We start from the raw sequence: 12,263 nt of genomic DNA, 5'->3' as shown, positions 1-12,263 counted from the left end.
AAGCGGATATCACATTTTTCAACTGAAGTGGTTAAGCTTTGGGATATCAAAAAATAATCAATACGACTTCCTATCTTACTGTCATGAGACATCCAAGTGTATTTCAATTTTGATAAATTAAAGGATCTCCATATATCAATCAAATCAAAATCTAACATTATATCAGTTATGGCCTTGAAGCATCGTGGATGATTTTGGATCAAATTCGGAAATTTATCTAACTTAGCATCTAAAATTGTATTAAAATCACCACCGATTACATATGGTTCTTCCCCGTGCATTGCAAGTAGCTTATGCAGATCAGCAAAAAAACTATCGTTGTCATTATTGGGGCCGTAAATATTACCGAGTGTTAACAAATTTGCATTTAATTTCAGGACGACCAACAATATTCTACCATTGTCATCTCTAACAGTGTTTACTATTTCAAAAGTTGTAGAAGGTTTCAGAAGCATACATACTCCTGCACTGTCAGATCGACCATGGTTGAATATGATTTTATATCCCCATTCTTGACACCATCTTTTTTCTGAATCTGGTGAAGAATGCGTTTCTTGTAAGAAAATCACATGATAATCTGAATTTCTTATCCAATTAAAAACACATCGTCTTTTAAAGGGGTTTCCAAGTCCCCTCACATTCAAAGAACAGAGTTTGATATCAATTGGCTCACTCATGACGTACGTAAAACATTCTCACAGTATTATACGGATTGTACAGACAATATATGAGAAGGAAATTGGCATGTATTTTCATTCCGAAACTCAAAAGGCACAGTATGAACAAGTGATGTGAATTGAGTTTTTGGCCTAGATTTGTAGGCAGATTTGAAATGAAACAAAGCAAAAAGCACCACCACCCAAAAGAAACCGTAAAACACGAAAATTGCTGATTTGCGATTTTCGTTTTTCCGCCAGCACACATTTCCGTGGCGTGCGAAAAGGAGCTCGTCATTTGAGTATTTTTGGCCTTCTAAAACAGCATGAAATAAAATAACTCACATTATTTGACTTCGTTATCTCGAGCAAAGGATCTATATAGTGTGTCGTTTATAATAGTTACGTCTCTGTGATAGCAATTTTGTCTTTTATTCTAAACATACATTTTACAATAGACGTAATGGACAGAATAGCTACCTCCATAGAACATCATTCTATGCACTAAAGACTGTACGACCTACACTTTATGCAAATCTGACAACCTCAGTGTTTTCAGAGAACCGGGGGAATCTTTAGGGCCATCTTTGTACTTGATAAGTCTTGGTACCGAGTTCGGGATGAAAGCGAACTTGTTTTCCTCCCTGAGCTTTTTCACTTTGACCATGAGCTGCTTGTGTTCCATCCGCGTGTCTTTGTGTACATCGTCGCTCACGCCCACTTTGGATCCGCGAATGGTGACACCTTTCAGAACGGAACTACGCTTCAGAATCGCTTCGCGATCAGTGAAACGCAGCAGCTTGATATGGATGGGGCGTGGTCTCGAGCGGCTACCTTCGTTCCCAGTAGGGCGGTGTACACGTGGTGTGCGATGGGCACGCTCAATCTCCACCTCACGCATATTCAGATGAGTCGCCAAGAAGTCGCGGGCATATGTTACGCAATCCTGTGATCCATTCGACAATTCTTCCCCTTCTGGAATCCCGTGTAGTATGACGTTGTTCTGCTTGCTGCGGTTGACAAGGTCAACAACATTCCTGCGTAGCTCATTTACATACTCAAGGTCGGCCTTTACTTTGCGAATTTCCCCAAGATCTTGCTTGATTTCTCCCATTTCTGTCTCCATATATGACACTCCATGTTCAAGGTCAGATATTCTAGTGTCTAGGCTTTCAATGTTTCCCTCTATCTTCGTGACTTTTTCGGAGATAACATCAATTTTTTTGCACATACCATCGAGCATCGACACCTTTTCTAGAATGTTACGTAGTAGAGACTCGGTATTTTCCGTACGTACCTCAGCAATGGAAGGTGATATGGGAGTGGCACTTTCACTTACTGCTTTCTCTTGGTCCGCTTCTCCTGATTTATCCTCAGAACTCGACACACGGAGACGTTTGAAACTAAGCATGGCTCTTTACTTTCAGGAAAGAAAAAACTGTTAAAGCTTGGTCCAAATGAAATTAGGCCGTCAAAAATAATGGTTGAAGCGCAGCTCCAAATTTTGCGTCCTCTCTAGCTCGACATCAAGGGCGCCCTCCCGATACATTCCATTTTGCATGGTGTGAGTTGTGTGACATGCACTTCTCTGTAGCATGTGAATTGCGAGATTGACTGCACAAGCTATTTTTTGAAGGTTTGCTGTGCCAAAATAGCTATTAAAAAAAAATATACAGTTGAAAAAAAAAAGAAAGAAATCTAGCTTATTCTCTTCTGGCTGATGTGAATAGGAAATTAATTAGATTTGATTTTGACATTTGTTGGGGTGATGTGAAAAGGCCTTTTGTTGTGGTTGTGTCATCCATGGTGCTTTGATTGTAACGAGTCATGTTAAACTTGTGTTACTCCTGTGAATGAGTGAGTGAGTAGAGATACAATTTGTACATATGTATGTGACTGCAAGAGGCTCACTTTTGTAGGCCTATAGCTGTAGGTATCAGAGGTTTGACCTTGGCATACAATACACTGTATATAGTGAATTAGGAGAAGACAAGGATGTTCTCTATGGTGAATAATAAATCCTCTGCCCACTCAAAATTATTATGCTGTGAGAGGTACAAGTTGACTGCATCGCCTTCCTGTGCTACGTAGGATGTATTCTGAATCAGTAGCTGATGATATTAAAAGTGCCCAACAATGTTAAAGCTATCAAAGTTTGATCAAATTAATGATCCTAGCGTCAGGTGGTTTTCAGATGCGACTGATTGACAAATTGCCCTTCATGGACGTCATTGAACACAGATTGATCAGCATTTGAGAGTACACGAGTATGTTAGCCCATAATTTTTATAATGGCTATTGCTGAAAAACACTTCTTGGTGTTCATTTACATCACTGAGTGGCAATTTGAGGATCTGTTACAATCCAATCAAGGTTTGCTTTTCACAGTATGTATTGATAGTGAGACAGGTGGCACTGCACTGATGAATAAGACCATTAAAAACAAACAGTGCAAGGTTTTGTGCAGTCGGCGTCAGAGCTAGCTAGCTCAATCAAAAACACACTTTTCAAGTACGGTACCAATTCAGACCTTTTCACTCTAGCTACCCAGGTTGAGGTGGAAAGGGGTGCAATTTGCATTGCACGCATCAAAGCAGATCCTGCAGAAAAATGAGTGGATGAATGAGGGAGAAGAATGAAGTACAATTAAATGTCACGACTCGCTGAGAAGGTGGCATTTATTATGTATTTTAATGATGAGGCCAATTTTTTATCAGCGACCCTTGAATTATACCAGAGAATTGAATTCAACCGACCCTTGAATTATACTGGAGAGAATGTTGCCTAATGTACATGTACAATGTACATGTTAACTTCTGATTTTCTGTAAACTTATCTTTTGAGTATTGTGATGTGATATAAATGTACAGAGACTCCAACTCTCCCGCTTTCGACGGGAGATCTCCCGCCGAAAGCCCATTTTTGCACAATCTCCTGTTCTCCCTCTTGAGATTTAATTTCTCCTGCCCTGGCTCTGTGTCTCCCGCTTGAAATGATTTCTCACTTAATGTCATCGTATGTTGAAAAATTAACCTTCGATAGAACGAGAGAACATCTAGAACCCTAGAGCTTCGACGGGCCCTGGACCCCCGCCGCAAGGAACTTCGCGCTCGTGATGTGCTCTTCGCACACATCAAGTTGGAGTCTCCCGTTTGCAAGGGGTTTCGGGCGGGAGAATCTCCAGATCAGAAACTGGTTGGGGTTGGAGTCTCTCAATGTATTCAATATATGCTTCTGTTGGAAATGGAAATGAATGAATGAATGAATGAATGAATGAATGAAAGAATGATTGAAAACATAAATGTATACTTGTGTCACCATTCATGTAGTGATAATGATTTCACCCTGTACCGATACTGGATAGATGACTGTGTGCTCAATGTCAGGGATGTACAATACAATATTGCCATGGTGTAAATTCTACCTTTTAAACAACCTTCACAGACAAACGGGACTCCCAAACAAGATTGAGGAGCTGGTCTGGAGATTGTGTCTTTTGAAAGAAAGATGTCGCAGATAGTAGAATGCGTGCCAAATTTCTCTGAAGGTCAGAGCAAGGAGGTAAGTGTAGTCTGTAGATGACAAACTGCAGACAATTTAAAGGGAAAATCCACACTTAAGTTGAAAATGATCGTAAAGCAGAGTAGACTTTAACAATTGACAGGAAATTTAAATTAAGTCAGACAGAAAATTAGGGAGTCATGGAATTTGAAAGTTTCTCATTTAATTTCTTAAAGGCATGGTATAGTTTCAGTTGAGATGGGGCTTCAGGTACTTGTCACTTTTTTGTGAGATGATGAGAAACCTCTTATAAAATACAAAAGAGCATACAATTCTAAGAGCAATTCAAAGTTTATTTTATGAACATTGGTTTGGAAACGGCTGAGATATCCAAAACTGTGGGACCCGCCTTTTATGGACCACTTTGTTTTACTTTGTTTTTGGATATCTCAACCATTTCAAAAACCGATTTTCATCAAATAAACTTTGAATTCCACGTGGAATTGTCTTTCCTTGAACATTTCATAAGTGGTTGCTTATTATCTTGCAGAAAGATAACATTTGAATCCCTGTCTAAACCAAACCTATAATGTCCCTTTAACCCTTTGTGTGCTATGAGAGCTTATTGGCACAGAAAGCCCCGTAGTATTTTACACACTCTCCAAAGTCTCTTCAAGTGATTCTGATTGAATATGTGCAAATCAACTGAAATGACAATGTCATTGCTTTTTCAACTCTTCCATTGCTTTGTGAATTAAAGTATTAGAAATATCTTTATTTGGTAAAAATGTATCATAATCTGTCATTTGTTACATCTTTTATTTTGATGTTTAACTACATGTACTTGTATCTAGTGAAAATTTAGATGATTTTTTTAGTTGTCTTTCATAGCAGTATCAGCCTCACCATGGAATGGAGTTTCTCTTTAACTTGCTGCTGACTAAAAGCCATGTAATTAATGTCTTGTGTTCCCTGAAGTCTAAGACAGGAAGTCCCTCCCCTAGGGTGTCTTCCGTTTGTCTTGAAGGATTCTCTCGCTGCACAATGGAGAGGAGAGTGCTATTTATAGGCCTACATTATGTGATTGGAAACCTCACTAAAGATACTCTATAGATGCATGTTCATTCATAGGTATGAACATTTAATACCCATGAGATCAATATCTTAGCCTGTGACAGTTGCAGTTAAAGATATTGATGATTTTGCACCAGCAGGAATTCCAATTGGATCAAATTTAGAACAGAAACTGGATATCAAATATTTAGATAAAACTATCTGTTCTCAAGGGACATTAGGCGTTTTCACATCAGCCCGATGTTTCGAAATAGCGCGCTATTTTCTGACTTGAGAAATTATCCCGATAGCGAAATAGCGTGCTATTTGATAATGTGAACACAAATTAGCGCGCTAATTGTATCGTTCTGATCGAGAAAATTTCTCGAGTCCAACTCGGGAAATAGCACGGGATAGTAGCACGCTATTTGATAATGTGAAAATGACTCGAGAAATTAGCGCGATGCATCCCATCATGCCTAGCGTGTGTAACCCGATCGATCGAGGCAAACTGCACACAAATCATCAGGAATTTTTGAGAGGGCACACACATTACTGATGCTGTTTGCACATACATGTACTCAGCTGTCGAATTAGCTTGAAAAAAAGCTTGAAACAGCGCGCTAATTCGCAATCGCGAAAAATATCTCGAGCTTGGATTTTTATCGGGCTGATGTGAAAACGCCTATAGAGAGTAGGGAACTAAATATGCATTTATTTATTTATTTATTTATTCATTTATTCATTTATTTATTTATTTATTTATTCATTTATTCAGTTTCCTTTACCCAGGGTAGCCCCATCAGTGGTTTATACACTGTTATTCTAGGGGGCCATGCAATACATGCGTGGCTCAACTTGCATGAATGACTAAATACCCCCCTTTAATCGCCAGAAACAGTTGAAACAGTTGACTGCAGTACTGTGTTCCAGGCTGTTGAAATTGCAGTGAGGGCCAGTGAAATGTTTCTTTATGGTCACTGTACTGAACCTTCCTCTGGCCATGGAGCATTGGTCAATACTCAGAAAGAGATTGTCATTTCAAACCATAAAAAATCCTTACGGAATATTAATCAAACTTTTCTCTGGTGAATGTTTGTGTATAACTTTCTTTGATGACAGATTATCGATGCCATTGCTAGTGCAGTGGCCCAGACTCCGGGCTGCCAGCTGCTGGACGTGGACCCTGGCCCGTCCACCAACCGGACGGTTTACACTTTTGTGGGCTCACCGATGGCTGTCATAGAGGGCGCCCTCAACATGGCGCGCGTTGCTCGCAGCTTGATCGACATGAGGATCCACAAGGGTATGGCATAGCTTTGTGATACCTTGCAAGTTGGTATGGGTGTTGAGTTAACTCAGTCCAAATAATTCTTTCTATTGATTCCACCATGTTCATGTGTAATAAATCAACATTCTTTGTAAAAAATTGTTATTTCGATATTCTGTCAGGTAGATGGATTCTAGACGTAATTGGGCTTTGTGGTGGATACTTCTAGAAATGTGATATTTCCAGAACAGTGATTTGAACATCATACTTGTACTGAAAAAATATATATTTTCATGCGAGTAATTTTTTCGCTTTCAGCCGGGTGAGATGAATTTGACATTTTTTTGAATTCTGCAGAATCAAGACATTCATTAGTGGAAAATATGTCATGCAAAAATATTTGCTTATTTTAATTTTTTTTTGCACTGGTTTCTGGTCACACGAAATGTGCAAAAGTTTTCACACTGCAAAAATGTCCACTTGTACAGTATTGTAGAGTATGATTCAAGTTTATACATATATATTAGACCCTAGACTAGTACGCATTTGTGTTTAATAGTGAGTTTACCATGTTAGTATGCTGCACATAATTGATATTGTGCATTTAAATTTGACAGGTATTCGTTCATAGCCTTTGGGGCTAAAGAAAAAAAGAAACAAATATGAGAAAAGCACAAAGTTTTGCCCTCCGAGGCAATTGACATGAAATATTTCTAGTCCACTAGTTCCGGTAACCTTTTAGCCTTCACAAAGAAGTGAAGCCACTGTGAACACAGGTGAATTTGTTTTGTATTTGGTTTTTAGGAGGTCTCATTTGAAAGCCTGAGGCTGTAGGTGTTGCCTCAAAAGAGAAATGAAATCAATGCAGTGTGGCTTTGATGGAAGAAATGTTTACTATTTGAATTTATGACTGGTACTTTCATATTCCCCAGGTGAGCATCCTCGTATGGGGGCGCTAGACGTGTGTCCGTTTATCCCCATTAGTGGGGTGACCATGGAGGACTGCAATCAGTGTGCAGAGGAGTTTGGGCGTCGGCTTGGGGAAGAGCTACAGGTGCCTGGTATGTTTCTGAAGCTCCCCAAAAGCTCCTGTTGACAAAAACTATTATTACAGTGGCGGATCCGGGGGGGAGCTCACCGGATGCTCGCCCCCCTTTATTTTTTGTTAAAACAAAATAAATAAAAAGAAAAAAATGGAGGGGCGTGTGCACCCCCTTTAATTTTGTAAAGACCCCCCCCCCCCCTTTACGGAATTCCTGTATCCTCCTCTGTATGAGCATACACAGAGCCCAGAGGGCATACAGTGACATGGCCAATAGCGATGACTAGTGTTATGTCGGAGATTCTCATTGAAGTAGCAGGAGGGCTTGATTTGTCTCACAAAGAATGAATTCACCATGAATTTATGTAGAAGTGACATATGTCGAGCAACAGATTAGTGAAAGATTTGGTGAATCGTGCACAAAGAAAAGCTAAGAGTTTTTTGCCTTGTTGGCACAGCAGAAGCGAGACGTGGCGTCACTGCAGGTCAAGTGAAAATATTGGTGAAGTTTGACAAGGTCATAGTTCAAAAGGTCAATGTACTTCCGGGGTACATTGAAAAACACTATATTCACAAATTGTGATATGCAGGCAAGACATTGCTTGACATTTACCTTGTAATACCATGGCATGCCCATTGTATCATCCTCTATGTATATGACATTGCCATTTAACCTATTGAGGATGGATTGATTTTGCTACAACACGCATTTCCCATAGACACCTGCCCGAGTATACTCGGGACTCGTCCTCAACAGGTTAAATATGGTGAATGTTGTTACTGGAGTTAGTTTTCTCTTTGTTTTGAAATGCATGTATGAATTTCCCGAAACTTCCAACTTCACAACTGTTAGTCATTAATTTTCACAACATTAACACATAACATGCTGACTAATTCAGCCTTGATTAATCTAGTAGTCATTGTTCAGCTTGAATATCCAAGTAGAATTCATGGTAGAATACAAATGTGACTTCTAAAGAGACAGAGCGTTTATAGCATCGTTGATGTGTACATCTTGTGTTTACCACCAGTCTATCTCTATGGCTACTCAGCGAGGGAGGAGAAGAGACAGAAGCTGCCCTCTATCAGGGCCGGAGAGTACGAGGGCATGGAAGCAAAGGTCTGTTTACACTTCACTGTCCTAACCCTTTCAGTGCACTGAGTGCCGATTGGCACAGACAACCCCACAGCATTGTACACTCAGTCCAAAGTCCCTGGCAAGGAAAGGGTTATAAAGCAAACGTCCCCCCATACATCGCTTTCATTCACGTTATACCTTGGCATTGTCCCATTGTATAGTAGATGAGTCATAATGTAGTAATGTTCGTCATATTGTGTACATTATCTTGTTGAGTGCTTGTAAAACGAGCTCCCCCAATATACCTCCCTCCAGGATGTGATGATTTACTGTAGATTCAAAACATATGGCACATCTGTTTCCTGTAAGCAGTGGGTCAGACTGAATCAAGGGGTCATAGGTCTTCATCTCTACCCCTCCCCGGGGAGAAGTGAAAGCCAACTTCTAAGCGAAGTTCAACAATTTAATTCTATTAGCGTCTGAGAAAAATGATCAGCTGCTATAGATGATATTGTAGATCAATGTAGACTCAAACAGCGCAGTGACTCACAATGTTTGGACGTGTAATTAGTGTGCTCTAGTGGTGTACAATCCTTCTCCCCTCCCTTAAATCCCGGTCACACAGCGCTTTACAGCTTAATCACGGCCAAAGCACGTCAAAAAGTGGTCTCCCGTGAAGCAGACGATGTTGTTCGCGTTGATGTCGAGATTAGAACGAGCTACGGTCGATTTATAGACGTGGCAGGACGCGCAGAAAAATCTGAATGGTGTCGGACGCAATAAAAAGTTTTGAACTGCTCAAAATTTTATTCCGCGGATAACCACGGGTGGCACATGGGGTAAAGACGTGCAACACACGTGAAATATACGTGAAAATCTGTGTTCCGGCAGTGATTAAAACTTGGGGAGAGGCGGTAAAGACGCGAAAGTTTAGCGGTCCGTCACGGGCAGGGCATGGTCATCTGTACGCGTCTGTATCATGGGAAATAACGTGTGTTTAGCGGCTTATCGCTGACAAATGGATTTTTCCGCGTACACACACGTGGCTGGTCGTGGTTAGCTGTTCTTAGGCAGTGCTTTAGCAGTGGAACAGCCGCCAGCGGCCATACCCCGTACAAAGCACGGCCAAACCAAAGTTGACCAAAAAATTACCACTTACGACCACGTCCACCAGATTTTCATAACTTTTTGTACGTGATTTGGACATGGAGTGCTGTGTGACCGGGGCTTAACACCTGTCATGAGATCATACAAATGTGACAACCAAGGCACTGTGATTTTCCAGTAAGACCTTTTAGGGTATGAGTTCATGTGTTTATGGTAGAGTTTTAACATTGACATTGATTGATTTGATCTATTGTCCAATAAGGAAATTCAGTTTTCACATTGTTTGACATTACAGATACATAAATATAACAATATACATACATACATACATACACATATTGATAATACAGCTTGTACATAAACAGGAAAATGACATTCTAACAGATAGTCAATTAAAATTTGCTACATGCTTGAATGTTATGAATAACACACAAACACACGTTGTCTATGTTATTATATAACGGTATCAACATTATACTACATTCCTAACAAATGTAAGAAAATATAATTTTTTTTTTAACCTTGGAGGGTGAGAAATGCTTTTATTGAAGGACTTAATTGTTTTTATTGTTTTTAAATGAGGGACATGTTTGTTAGCTTTTTTTTTTTTTTTTGATCTGACAGGTGGTAAGCCTGGATTGGAAGCCAGACTTCGGCCCCGCCAAGTTCGTGCCGACGTGGGGCGCCACGGCAACGGGGGCCAGGAAGTTCCTGATTGCCATGAACATCAACGTCCTTGGCACCAAGGAGCAGGCGCACCGCATCGCACTCAACGTTCGGGAGCAGGGTAGGGGGCCAGAGAAGGTGAGATACTAGTCTTGTCTCAAGGTGTCACAGCCATTAAATGCTTTTGAAAAAAATATAAGGTGATAGAAAAATGGGATCATGGAACGATGGTGCTGTTGTAGTGCATTGTGTCTGTTTGACATTTGTAACATGTGTGGGAGCAGAGTAGGGGCAGAAGCAGTGCAATGCTAGTCTCATGTCAAGGCATTCTGTCTATTTGTATGCTTATTTATTATATGGTACTTTTGTTTTGTTTCAACACTTTTTCCCCCTCCAGGTGAATTCCCCTTTCATAAACTTGATGCTAGTATCACAAAGATGCGATTATAAGCCCATATTTTTCTCGTGCTAAATGTAGCTTCTTGTGAAGTTTGATGAAAATTTAGAGAGACTACATTACCTTATAGTTGAGTAAAGGTTTGTAAGAATGTTTAGAGAACCGAACTGACATCATAGCCGTTCATTGCTATGGAAACTGGTTCGAAACAACCTCTTTTAACCCCAATATCTGTGAACACAATGGTTGCATACCATGCTCAGTTCAAACCCTCTGGACTACTATTTTGTGGGGAACCAGCACTAACTAGCTACATGTATAACAAAAGATTGTGACATCATCACTTTCATCATCACTTTCATTACTTTACTGCAGTAGTGACAATTCACAACTTCTTGACAGCATTAAATAGCATGAGCACTAGAAGCTAAACTCTCTGTCTGTCTCACTTTGCATTGTCCCCCGTGCAGCCGGGCAGGCTGAAGTCCGTGCAGGCCATAGGTTGGTGGCTTGATGAGTACAACCTGGCCCAGGTGTCCATGAATCTGACGGACATTGATGAGACTCCCATGCACGTCGCCTTTGAGGAATGCCTCAAAGACTCCAAGGTACGTACAGTAGCCCTCCAGAAATCTATGATAGGCTGAGATATTGGTTTGTGCCACTGATCTCTATAGGAAGCATCTGGATATCTCATTGGCAAGTTGCTTTGAAGCTGCCATGCCGCCATCTTAATACCATGCACATTGCCCAGACACTTGCTGTGTACAGAACTCACGGTATCATGTGATCTCTGTTATCTTCTCTGTATAGCGTGTGCATGGTAAGATGGCTGGGTGGTGGCTTCTCTTGTTTGTACAGCATGAATGAATGGGCTAGTGTGATATCCAGATACTTCGTACAGCCATCAGTGGCTTGCACAAAATGTGTTCTGATACTGCACTGTTGATAGTGTGGGATGCCTCTTGTAGGCCTAGATGATGTTAGTGATTTAAAGTAAGCATTCGACCACAAAACCACTGCTCTGCTTTCCTTGCCAGCAAAATTGATTTTGTAGTGTTGTAGCAGCCAATGCATGATAGCATGATCATACTTTCTCAAAAGAAAAGGACAACAAATGATAATGGTGGGGGTTTGAAAAAAAAATGAAAGCACTTGTAGCTCATATTTGGAAAATGTTTTGGAGGGAGCCATTCTGAAAGGAATGAGCAACGTGAAGAGTTGAGCAGCAGTTCATGAGGTTACTATCTGGCAGCATTTGTATATTCTAATTGTAGCATAATTCACCAATTTGTATGATGAACTAGACCATAGATGGCTTGTAAAGTATGTATGTACAAGTATGCCTTTCTAAACATCCAAATGAAGCATCATGACATTCACCAATTGCTTCCCTGTCATTACTGATTACTCTGACTGGGGGTCTTTGCTGCAGCTAAGATTGGAAACCTTTTTACATTTGATAGCACAGGCCACCTCATTCATCTGTGCAT

At 40.4% G+C, this 12,263-nt stretch overlaps 1 protein-coding gene across 1 annotated transcript in view; it reads left to right on the top strand.

Annotated features, from left to right (window-relative positions):
• The window catches only part of LOC139712459 (formimidoyltransferase-cyclodeaminase-like), a 33,687-nt gene that overhangs the window by 11,750 nt on the left and 9,674 nt on the right, over window positions 1-12,263 (top strand). Inside the window, exons 2-7 of the mRNA XM_071624276.1 lie at window positions 4,101-4,217; window positions 6,333-6,516; window positions 7,413-7,541; window positions 8,554-8,642; window positions 10,332-10,511; window positions 11,241-11,378. Of these exons, the coding sequence (XP_071480377.1) occupies window positions 4,164-4,217; window positions 6,333-6,516; window positions 7,413-7,541; window positions 8,554-8,642; window positions 10,332-10,511; window positions 11,241-11,378 (774 nt within the window). The 5' untranslated portion in view covers window positions 4,101-4,163. The remainder of the gene's footprint in view (window positions 1-4,100; window positions 4,218-6,332; window positions 6,517-7,412; window positions 7,542-8,553; window positions 8,643-10,331; window positions 10,512-11,240; window positions 11,379-12,263) is intronic.

The sequence above is a fragment of the Diadema antillarum genome, unplaced genomic scaffold, assembly GCF_040938485.1.
Source record: "Diadema antillarum isolate AM-2024a unplaced genomic scaffold, OU_Dant_1.0 seq00001808_RagTag, whole genome shotgun sequence".
Taxonomy (NCBI): Eukaryota; Metazoa; Echinodermata; class Echinoidea; order Diadematoida; family Diadematidae; genus Diadema; species Diadema antillarum.
The sequence above is the reverse complement of the archived record's forward strand: the minus strand, read 5'-3'. Positions and strand labels throughout refer to the sequence as shown.